The following is a 12,749-nucleotide window of genomic DNA, read 5'->3' on the forward strand; positions in this document are numbered from 1 at the left end:
AATTGCTGCGTATCCCTTTCATAAAAGAATGGAAAATTAAGACGTTGAGCCTGAAAAAGGCTTTTAATACTCCAAGCGTTTCACGATGAGTCGACACAAACAACAGACAACAGAAATGCACTGTAAAATTTTGAGCATGAGTAAAACTTTCTTTTCTGCGCATTGTTAGTCTTCTACGGTCTAGGTGTTTCTGAAGCAGTCTATTTTTATGGTATGCCAACAATAAATTTTGTTTGAGAATCATTCACTCGGAACGGAGCAGCCGACCTAATTGATGCCTTCTGTCACTCAAGGGCCATTATGAATTTCCAATGAGCTGGCGGCCTTTTGTGTCCCGCAACGAACGTTAACAGGGCTGTTGTGTGGGAGGGGTTTACCCTATAACTTATACATATTGTCCAGTCTATTGGTCATGCATGCACATTCCAATTGACAAAGTGTCGAACAGCATCTGTCTGAAAACTTAACGTTCAGCCATGATGCTTTTTCACATCAGTTTGCTGTTGGTCCTAGGCCTTATGAACTACGTTTACGCTGATGACCCTCTTGTAGAAGTGAGCACAGGGAAGCTGGTCGGCAAATCCGTGGAATTCTCACACGGGGACGTCAATGTCAACCGTACGCTGCACGTCTTCATGGGGATACCGTACGCAGAGCCACCGGTTGGTGACCTCAGATTCCGACCACCTCAGCCAAAAGCCCCCTGGCCTGGGATTTACAATGCGACTGATATTGGGTTTGCGTGTATCCAGACAAAGGCTTCTAACTCGTTGCAAGAACAACAGAGTGAAGATTGTCTCTATTTGAATGTGTATTCGCCATTGGCAAACGTAAGTCCCATGTTGCACAGAATTTAGTGAAGATACGCATGTACAAAGCTATTAAGCTTTGACAAGTAAAACAGTCGTCAAATATTCACTTACCATATCATCTTAACTCGAATTCAGTCCGAGTAAATGGTATATATATATATATATATATATATATATATATATATATATATATATATATATATATATATATATATATATATATATATATATATATATATATATATATACACACACACTACCGATCTCATAGTCACAGTTTTTTTAGGTGTTATGGTAAAGGCCATAAACACTGCTCCATATAGGTCAAATGAGCATGGGTGAGAAGAAATTGAGAAAAACGTAAGGTCTCTTTTGCAGGGCATATAGTTCAATAGGTCCTGATCTCTGACGTCAGAGTTGTTTGTTGTGGACATTATTGAGTGGCTGTATTCAAAAGGCACTGGAATGGAAATAGAGCGTGTAACATGCCTTTTGAGAGAGTTTTTTCAATGCAAGGTTTTAAAACTGCTGAGATACAAGCCTATGACACTGTTTTTGAAGCATATTGTAGTAGTAGTAGTAGTAGTAGTAGTAGTAGTAGTAGTAGTAGTAGTTTTTCAAATATCTTTATTTCACACAGGTCCCTACATACTAAAAGTGTAAAATGAAATGTTTACATTGGCAGGAACCAAAGGAAATATAAGATACAAATAAAAGAAAATCACTCTAAAGTGATGGTCGGCATTGTACAGAAAACGTCATGAATGACAAAAGAAAATGTCAGCAAGAAAGACATATCTTAAACCTATCACATAATATTTCAAAGATGACACAACCTAGCGATGCACAAAAGCAGGGAAGTTTCTTAAATGTGAAAATTGAGTTGACCATCATGAGTGTCACAAAGAATATCATCAAAAGCCCGAATAACATTAAAAGAATGTAAATTTTCATTGAGACGATAATATTCAAATTCAAGTCTCAATCTGGTGAAAATCTTGCTTTTAAATATGTCCAAAGGATCAACAGGACCCTGGTTTCTAAACACATTTCTTCTTGCTAAATGTATACACAACTTAGCCATTGTAGAAAGGTAAATAAAAAGAGACATTGCACGTCTATGAATAAATACAGAGTTTTTAACAGGAGGATTAATGAAAAACCATTGAATGTTTACAGCTTGTCCAGGTAAAACTAAACGAGATGTTACAGTTGAAATAAAAGCTAGAAGCTGTTGAATGTTTGGACACTCAAGGAAAGTATGTAAAAGTGAATCTATGTCATTACAGAGAGAACAGTTTGTATCTGAAACCAGAACGGAACAAAAAAAAACTAGTTTGAAAGGCTCCGTGCATAATGCGCCATTGTAAACCCCCTTCTTTCTTTATGATGAGATCACAATAACATGAAGCAAAGATTGGTTTGTGGAATGCTCAAAATGTCCCTCCAGATGGTGTCTACTCTGTCTGGTAAACATGCATAATGATGAACCATTATCAAGTACTTGTAAATTGCACCTTTTCTATTTTACACAGAAAATAATTGTGCTCTGTAGAATGTTGCAGCTGAAAAGAATACACAGTATCTGGCGCATTGTTGTAGTAGTAGTAGTAGTAGTAGTAGTAGTAGTAGTAGTAGTAGTAGTAGTAGTAGTAGTAGTAGTAGTAGTAGTAGTATGATTATTGTTGTTGTGTTTTTGTTGTTGTTGTTGTTGTTGTTGTTTATTCATATACTATAGTCCACTGGCACAAAATATAGTTACATCTCTGAAGACACTGTAAATAGACTGATGTGTTCTAAAAAAATCATCAAGTTACACAGAACTTGTTGTTACATTAAGTATTGCACTAGTCAGAAAGTTTCTTCAGGGCCTACAATATAAATGTTGATTAATTAAGTATAATGGAATAATTTTCAGATTGCAGTAATTTGACAAATTTAACAGTGGAAAGTGGAGTAGAGAAGCACCTTGGTAAATACTTTTAAAAATCAATATAAAATGGACATATCAAACAAAAGTGAGATTCAACTTCAACCCCGTTTTACAATAAAGAGAAATTCTTTCAGCGCGAATATTATGTGTGTATGTATCTGCCTCAACTCGCACAGAATGGGCAGAAACACAAAAACAAAACTGTTCATTACGAATTATGCTTCCAACCAGTAAGTCACATTGACAAAGAATCTTTCCATCGCCTGCATAAAATTCAAGATCAACTACATCCTGAAAACTCTCATGGCTGACTTTTCGCAAATAGCACGACGTTCTTTAATGGTGCCTCCGGAATATTATCATTTGCCACTGATGTCTCGCACCGTGACGTGTTTACAGTATTGTTGGTGCTCTTACACTGGGTGACCAAAAACATCACTGTAGACCAAGTCAAAATACAAGCTGGATCATAATGTGATCATATTGTTTCCTTGTTATCATTACGGGAAAGCTCTATTAACTTTGGAAAACCCCACTTCCCTACTTTGTTATCAGAGGATTAATTTCACAGACCTGCCTTTCCTACAATGGCACCAGCTGGATAGGATAAACATAACAATGGAACATTAACACCTTTGGGGATTAAAAGTCTTCTGTTTGTTACCCGAGTTGGTCAGGCACGGACCCGCGTTTCAGGTACCGTGCAAGTTAATGCAGTCTGTCCTTAATTAAGGGTTCTTGTCTAAAAGTACTGCAATGTCATAACCACTCAGTCTCCGCCAATCAAGCTAAGTATCAATCGATTTAACTCATCCTTTACATAAAGATTTTGTATTCAAAGCTTGCATTCAAAATGCTAAACTTTTGCTCTGAGTTCGTAGCCTTGCAGTGATTTGAAATTTAAAGTACATTAAGAGCAAGCTACTCCAGTGTCCTTGTTGGCACCGTTACTACAACAAGTAAATAAACGAATACTAGGAACTCGGAAATCCACCAGTTTAGCTAGTTAACTGTCCTGATAGGCTAGTCCACTTTATCGCTTTGGAGTAAATGTGCCCTCGCTTGTTCATCACTAGATATCACTATCGACCATGGTGAAAGTTACTGGCCTGTGAAGTAACTCCGAAATCTTATGTAGCTGTGTGTAATGAATCAACTTTACTACAATGTTAAACTTCTTGATCGCTGATCTAAAGATGCTGGTAATTTCCTTTCAAGCATCATTATGACGTATCATTTATATAGTCTTTACTTGATTGGTCAAATCCACAAGGATGTTGGATAATATGTATTCACCATGGCGTAATTGGCTGATGCAATCGTAAGCAAAGTCTGCTGAAACAACCAATATTTCTCGTTACAGTCCACCAAATTACCAGTGATGGTGTGGATCCATGGCGGCAGCTTCTCAAGGGGTTCAGCTACAAATGATGGCCTGTATGACGGAACCGCTTTGGCGGCGATCGGTGATGTAATTGTTGTATCCTTGAACTATCGACTCTTTGCGCTCGGCTTCTTTTCCACAGGTGAGTCATTTGAGGTAGACTAGCCTTGGGAACACAAATTCAGACTCTGAAACTTTTTCCATTCTTTTCTGATCTGTCACCTTTGGGGGTTCATTTTAAAGCTCTTGGTATAAAAAAAGCAATAAACGTTGGTATTTCGAAAATCTAAATTTGTTTTTTCCCTGCAAAGAGTTAACACAGCCATTTTGAATTCCAAATATGGGGAACTCTTGGGTAATTTGTCTCTTACGTACCTAATTTTGCACCGTGACCCCTGATTTTTACTGTTGATTTGGTAACACAATGATTGAAAGTTTTACAGAGGAAAGTTTTAGCAAAGGTTTACGTTTTTCACTTTTCTTGGCGCATACAACCTCAAAGGGTTGCATGTCTTCTGCAAAAACAAGGGCTATTGTACGCTGGTGTTGATTGGTATTGTTTTAACTGGTGTATGTTGCTAGACAGTTGTTCAAGCGCAGTCTTACTATTACTGCGGAAGTGATTTCCTAGTATTGGGTATCATTTGTTTTGCAGCATTTGCAAGTAATGAGAATATTGCTTTTGCCTTGCACATTACATCCGACTGTGCAAGACTAGTTTGACAACCATTTTGTTATTCAAACAAAAAAAAAAACAAAACATGCTACGCACTTTCAAAGCAGAGCAAATGATACGTGATGGATGATTTACTGACTGCTTGCAAGTTTGCCGTGGTTTCCCTAGAAGTACATGTACATCTTTTGTCGTTTCCTACCATCCAAAAGATAATAGGTACATGATGAATTATCAACACTGACTATGAGTTGTCCCATTAGATAAAAATTGCATCTCCCAATTTTGTATCACTTGCTAGGTGCCCTGGATAAAACCAACCATCATATGTTGAGTACTTTGGTTTTGTACTTGAGATATTCCATACCTATTTATGTGCTTTTGCAAAAACAACACTTATATCACTTTTTTGTGAATGGCAGACTTGATGTATTTACTTGTTCTTCACAACAGGCGATGAGAATGCCCCCGGAAATTATGGATTGCTAGATCAGTTGGCCGCTTTAAAGTGGGTGCAAGACAACATTGCAGGTAATGGTTACAGTCCATCTCTTTTCCCCCCATGCCGTTCAAACTTTTCATGACAATAGAATATTGTCATTTGATCCCTTTTTCTAATTTTGTACACAGCTTTTGGAGGGGACGCAGATAGAGTGACCGTATTCGGTGAGAGTGCCGGGGCCGCCAGCGTCGACTATTTGCTGTTATCTCCGATGTCTGACGGGCTCTTCCACCGTGTCATACTGCAGGTAAGTTCGCCAAGCATAAATATTGTAAGTTTAATCTGTATGACAAATCAGTGACCTGAAGACGTCTGACATCGAAGTCTGGCATTTCTTGACGGTAAACTCTCAGAGTGTCAAATTGAACGGAAGCTATATTAATGGCTCGTATAACAGAGGTTGGAAAAGATAATATTGATTTACGGTAATGTAATACCTTTATGCATTCAAAAAGCTTCAACTCGTGTTGCTTGCTCGCCCCGTGATTGTATCTCCAACTTCAAAAACATATTCAACTAGCTATATTGTATAGTCGACGGGCATTCCGGGGGGGGGGCATTCCAATGGAATAACTATCTCTGTGCAGCACTGAACCTAAGTCATTTTGTCATGATGTTGTTGAAAGCTAAGTATCTGAACAATAAAAGGTTAACTGCCATGGTTTTTATGAGGAAATTCGACTCTGTCCTCAATTTGCTTTTTGGTGTGAGTTCCTGAGTTTCAGCGAAAATAAATTTCACAGAAAATAAACACTTTACTAAATGTACTAAAGGGCGTAAGATCACGCTGTTTAGTTAATAAATTAATTAATTAATTACTATTTAATTAATTAAAATTAATCAACTAAGCCTGCTATAAACGGAGGCAAATATATTTGATAAATTTAACTTGGGCTCTTTCTAGTTTCCCTATTAACTATGATTGAACATTAAAAAAATTTATCACGTTTGTAACGAAATACTAGTATATTGACATTTTGTTTAATCGTGAATTAAATACAGGAACACTTTTTTAACATTTAATGACAATCTCTATTTGTTTGTCCACTTAACAACTTGAATGATGTCTCTTTGCAGTCTGACACAATTAGATATATCAGTAATGGGCATAAATAACGTAGGATTGTCAGCATACAACATAAATTAATAAATGTATGATTATGAACACTGTTGATGAAAATTAAATATTTCATTCATTATTTATACTTCCTAATGCTATAGATAGCAAAATATTGATAAACGACAATTTTTTTTATACGTCATCACAAACAGAGTGGAACAGCATTACTTGCTAGTGGTGCACGTGACAACGCAGCGATGCTAAGCAGTTTCGCTCACGGTGTCGGTCAACTACTAGGATGCGAGGAGGACAACTCTGAAGACTTGGTTCAGTGTCTGCGTAGTGTGCCTGCTGAGCACTTCAGAGAAAAACTAGACCAGGTAATTTGCGTCATTATTCATATTCGGGCTTTGTATCACAATTCTTAATGATTGTCCACGATGTACAATTTTCAATTTGTGCTGTATAATTTTAAGTATCTCTGAAATATAGTCAGCAGATGGTCGATGGTTGCAGCAGGCAATTTTTGAAAACCAACGTGATCAATAATGGTACTGTCAAATATTACATGTATTGTATTATAAATGTGTTATGAAACATTTGTTTGAAGGTGTGACCGGGAAACTATTATATTAATGGCTCGTATAATGCGAGGATAACATTGATTGAACGATATGATGAATACCTTTATGCATTAAAAAAGCTTGAACTTGTGTTGCTCGCTCAACCCGTGATTGTATCTCCAATTTCAACAACATATTCAACAGGCCGTAACATTCTATCCTCATTTAATGCTCCCTTCAATAGCGTTTTCTTGCAACAATTCCTGGTATACAGACGGATATCATTGCCCTACCCTTCGAACCAGTTGTGGACGGTCAGTTCGTCACCACCAAACCGGACGATCTGCTCAGTCGAGGGAGATTCAACAAGACGAATGTAGACATTTTGATCGGGACCAACGCTAACGAAGGCACACCATTCCTGGCCGCGTTGTTACCTACTCTTGCAGTTGCTTCCGAGCCCACGGTGAGCAAAGCCGAGTACGGACAGTTGTACCTGCTCCTGCTTTATGGTTCATTTAAGCACAACCCTACAGCTCAAGATGCTATCCAGCTGATGTATATCCCCTGGGCCGATGTCGCCGCCAACGACACAAATTATGCAGACGCGTACATCGAAATGCAAGGCGACTACATGTTCGTATGCCCTGCAGACAAGTCTGCCCGAGCGTATTCAAACTCTGGTGCCAACGTTTACATGTATCACATGACCCACGCGCCAGCCAATCCGTTGTCTCGGATCCAGTGGGTGAAGGCTGGACACGCCGAAGACCTTCCTTTTGTATTTGGAACGCATTTCAATCCACTTCCATATTGGCCATTGGCCCCCGAGGAAGTCAACATGTCTCTCAGTATTATAACATACTGGACAAACATGGCCAAAACAGGGTAAGACAGTTTGGATAAGATTTACCGCTTTCAGGTAACGAGTGCATCGAAAAGAGGACGTTTGAACCCTTGCACCTACTGTCCCTGAAGAAACATTTAATTAGTCTTTTTAATGATCAAGATTAAGACACATCAACTAAATTATAGAACAAGAAAAAATATACCTAAAATATCCCATACACTTTAGAATGATGACAACATATCCAAAACATACACAAATCTTACACCACCAATATAAGAGCAAGACAGCGCTAGCAGCGTAAAACAGCCTGTGAAACCGAATCTGCAGGTTATTAAAGGGAAAATAATCGCAATCATACCAATCGAATAATCCAATGACAGTAGGTCAGAATTTGTAAGACAATAGTTGTAAACATAGACACAAAACAGCACAGAAGAGATAGTAAATAGACGGTACACAAACAAAGTCATATTCATGAAAGAAAGATATAGGGACCTCTGGCCAGAAGACCAAGAAGTGATGTCAGGTGTTTCGAAAATAGTAAGCGCATCCTGCCCCACATGTGGCAACCGCCATATATCAATCTATAAGTCAGATAGGTAGTGGTCACTAACTAAGGCCCAATGTCACCGATGCCATCAGTGATCATTTGTCGAAGAGAGATATTGTATTTATCTACCAGCTTGCGATACCTGCCAAAAAAGCGTTTGAATGTAGAGACAAGTCTTGCTTTGGTGTAACCTTGATTTAACAGTTTGTAAGACAGATGGCCATGTCTCTCTACAAAATCACCATATGAACTGCATGCTCTAGCATATCGAATAAGCTGGGAATACCGATAAGCTGGTGAGAGTGGAATATTACTTATGAGGTGTGGAAAATTGATTATACTAAAGTTGAAATCATCTCTCTTGTCATATAGCCTAGTAGGAAGGTGACCATTAGAGTCAAATTCAAGTAAAATGTCCAGATATGGAACAAAAAAGGCCGTTTCTGTAGTCTGTTTTATCTCCAATTCTGGAGGATAAATCATAGCAAGATATTTACTGTTCATTGAAATAACATCATCTAGTATGTATCTATATGTTCGATTGAAAGTTCGAGCTACAGAGACCTTTTTCTGTTTGATTAGGTTCTGGATAAATTCTACCTCGAATGAGAACAGAAATAAGTCTTCAAGCAAAGGAGCACAGTTAGTGCCCATAGGAATTCCTATACACTGTTGGAGTTAGTTGTCGAAACTCTGCTCAAAGGTTGCCAGTGGCTCCTAAGACCGATGCAAACACTGTATCTAGGGTATGATTGATGAGAGTTAAAACATGTTTGTATCGTATCGTATCGTAAAACGGAAGCTTTTATTTGGTCACCCAATGGGGATTTCACTGTACACTATAGCGTTCTCCATTATTCTCGTTTACGTTTGTTTTTAAGTACCAATAATTAAGTGAAGGTGTTGTGTTGTCTACTTGGCCACCTTAGGGAGCTTCGACTTATGCAGCCACAAGACATTAAGTATCATCGTATCACACGCTGATTGATGATAGTTCAGAGAACATTTCGTTACTGTATCCCAAAGTCGTTGTCAGTCTTTACTGGCAAAATTCATACAGAACAATCAGGCGATATGAAAATATGTTGACAATTTCATCATAGTCCAGACTGCTTTTAGTTAAATTATATCGTGCACGATGCAATATATTGGTAGGCATATTTCGACAAACGCAAGGGTTAAATGTCGAGAAAATTTATTCAATGGGCACAATCAATAATATCATTATAAGCTACAGTATTATTCCTTAAGGTAGGTTGCACCTCTAAAATGAAGACTTAAACTTTTGCTCAAATAACTTTTTCCTCAAGGAATCTTTCAACATTTATCTTACCAAATCAACGATAAAAATCAGGGGTCACCATGCAAAGTTTGGAACCGGCGGAACAAATGGCCCATCATTTTGCGAGAGTTTTAAAATGACGCCCCTCCCCCCAACCAGAGGTAGATCAGAAAAGAATTGTAGAAATTTGAGAGTCAAAATATCTGTCCCCAAGGCGCGTTCTACCACAAGGGCCTTTAATATGGCTGGTTTATATAATATTAATGTTTTCCTGCTGAATATCAATCAACGAAAGATTGCCGATATAATAAAGGTGAAGGCTTGTTTGGCTAAATGTGTCAACGTTTCCTGAAAACAAACTTTCTTCATTATAACTTTTGTTCTGTTGAAACCAACCCAATCGTTTTAGGTCCAACAACTGATGCATGTGAACGTATCTGTGAATGACTCTTTTGATATTCCAACAACCTACAGCAATCCCAACCTATCCGGCGATGAGGCGGAAATGTCGGAGGATGATTGGCCAAAGTTTAATGTAACCGGCTTGGCCTATAAAGAACTTTCCCTGGAAATGAAGAACAACCGAGCGCTGAAGTCCAGGGAGTGTGCACTCTGGAATGACTTCATTCCAAAAGTTGTCAAACGCACAGGTATGTAACATGGAATGCTATCACTGGCATACCTCTCTAGTCGGGATATTCCTGATCTTATTGTATGACGCGTTTCTCCATGAACCTAACTTAAACTAATCATATACTAATATTCATATAAGCTCATCCCAACTTTTGTTTACTCTGTATCATAATCTCTTGAGAAGGCCTTCCAGTTACAAACATTAACATGTTTATGAAAGATAAAGCTTGGGTACGCAATAGTGCAATTAAATTGTTTACTTATATCGATCGGGAGGTTCATAAAACATTTTGTACTCACAAAGTTAATGAATTTTTCTGGTTCATTGTCTGGGTTGTATTGATTGAAGTACTGGAGCTACTGCCGTTTTCTTTATCAGTCCACGGCCGCTCCAAAAAGTGATCATTCCTCATGAACTCAACACTTTGCCACACAGGTAGTCACTTTCAATTTCGCAACCACCCTAGTGTCCAATAAAATATGACTAACATTTGATGAGTCGTATTCATTAGGTCCGACTAGCTGAAAATGAGTCATTGCTTTTTTGTCTAACGTTTTATTTCATTTTTTTCATAGAAGACGAGAGTTCCACGCCAACCGAAGAAGACATTGACAGATCTGTAGCTTGTACTGCTGGTGATGTTCACGCCATCGGGTTTTCACTTCGAATCACTTTTGCTGCGGTACTGATGGCATTTCTTGTCTGCAACATTGTGGTGCCCTGTAATGAGTAACTTGTGCCGTGACTAGATATACGACACAATATTGTTTAAAATGCTAATCATATTAATAATTTTGGAAGAGGCCTCATTTTGTCAATAACGTAACTTACTAGTGCTATTCATCATCTATGAATTGACAAGCATTACAAGCTCTGTCACTTTCTCGGATATATTTCGTAACATGCCTGCTTGTTCACGTTTACACGTTCATGATATCTATACAATTTTGATGTATATGAAATAGTTTCATAAAAATATATAAAATGCGCCTCTGGGACAGATATTCGGACTCAATTTTTTTTTGCAATTCTTTCTGATCTACCGGCTGTAGGGGTTCATTTTAAAACTCTTGGAGTTAGCAAAGTTTCAAGACTTTTATTTCATCTGTGTGATGTATTGCAACTTCTCTTCATAGAGGACAGCAGACCAGTCACTGTGTTCTAAAACTAAGCCCATCCTATTTATTCACATTTCTTAAATATTTGCACATCACAACAACATAAATTATTGTTGTTTTTTGATAAAAGAGTTATGTTATTTCAGAAAATGAAAGGAGAAAAACACAGGGTTCGATGAACTCTGCTTTCTAACACAACACAGAACTTTCAACCTCAAATATAGCGCCAATGACATTGATGTTATGACAGTGACATGATTAAAGGGGCAGTCCTCAATACCTGGTTCTAGCATTAGTGGTTGTTTACATTGACTGTTTATGTGATTTTAATCCTTTGCTCTCCTTTGAAAGTTGTCCACAGTTAGTCTTAGTCAATTTGCTCTGAGATAAAGCTGATAAGGAATCTGTGCCTTTAAGAAGAACAGTCGTTTCTCTGCTATCCTTGTTTGATAAATGTACATAAATATCATGATAGTTATTAACTCTATAGAAGTGAAATCTGCATCGAAGTGTTCAGTGTATTGCATCACGACAAAGACAAATAAACATTTACTTGAAAACGATACATGGTTTTTGGCGCTTTTTCTAGAGTTGTGCTTGAGTGAGATAGTTGTGGTATACATGGCGTGAAAATATGTTTACTGAGTTTGTCATTTTCTTTAAAAGGACTTCATGACTTTCTGACCGCAGATAAAATACACACTATAATTTCCTATGTCAAGACAAAGAACCAATTTAAACATCGCTCACTCGAAAGGACTTTGCAAAATTTAAAGTAATAAAATTTTAACCTATGTTATCAATAGTATATACAAACTTTCACATACGTAAGCTGGAACAATGTAATCGCTTATAATGTATTTTATAATTATTGATTCCATTTTTGTATATATTGTGCTATGCAAGAATAAAATAATGAATATAATCAATTCAAGGTTATAGCTATTTAGATAGTTAGATATAAATGAAGATATATTTCCATTTGATTTTATTTATTTATAATAGCAACTTTGGTTAAGGAGGTGGAAGCTGTCCTATTTATTCCTTCTGTTGATGGCTACTTCCTGCTGGGAAAACAGGAAGATTTCATTCCCACCAAAAACTTCTCGAAAGCGAAGTTGAGCCCACTGATCGCTTCCATGGCCGACGAGGGCTTCTCTTGAAGGAAGACATGTTCAACGAAAGATACATGTGTAACTATGGTAAAGCCGAATACGACAAAATGTAACAGTTCCAGATAATTTTACGGCCCCTTAGAACACAGCCCGGCAGCAGTTGGCGCCATAATGCTAATGTACGTCGACTGGCGAAAACCGGTTCAGATGAGGTGATCGACGAGAAATCCTTCTCTCAGGCACAGGGCGACCAGCTGTTCGTCTGTCCGTCGG

General features: G+C 37.8%; 1 protein-coding gene across 1 annotated transcript; it reads left to right on the plus strand.

Moving 5' to 3' along the window:
• Nucleotides 1-401: 401 nt before the first annotated feature.
• On the plus strand, nt 402-11,939 carry LOC139129974 (fatty acyl-CoA hydrolase precursor, medium chain-like). The gene is made up of 8 exons (XM_070695682.1): nt 402-830; nt 4,109-4,271; nt 5,256-5,333; nt 5,433-5,551; nt 6,577-6,744; nt 7,172-7,815; nt 10,084-10,259; nt 10,819-11,939. Exons 1-8 carry the CDS (start codon nt 477-479, stop codon nt 10,974-10,976), a joined length of 1,860 nt encoding a protein of 619 aa, XP_070551783.1. The 5' UTR covers nt 402-476; the 3' UTR covers nt 10,977-11,939.
• The last annotated feature ends 810 nt before the right edge of the window (nt 11,940-12,749 follow it).

The sequence above is a fragment of the Ptychodera flava genome, chromosome 3 (assembly GCF_041260155.1).
Source record: "Ptychodera flava strain L36383 chromosome 3, AS_Pfla_20210202, whole genome shotgun sequence".
In the NCBI taxonomy this organism is placed as follows: domain Eukaryota; kingdom Metazoa; phylum Hemichordata; class Enteropneusta; family Ptychoderidae; genus Ptychodera; species Ptychodera flava.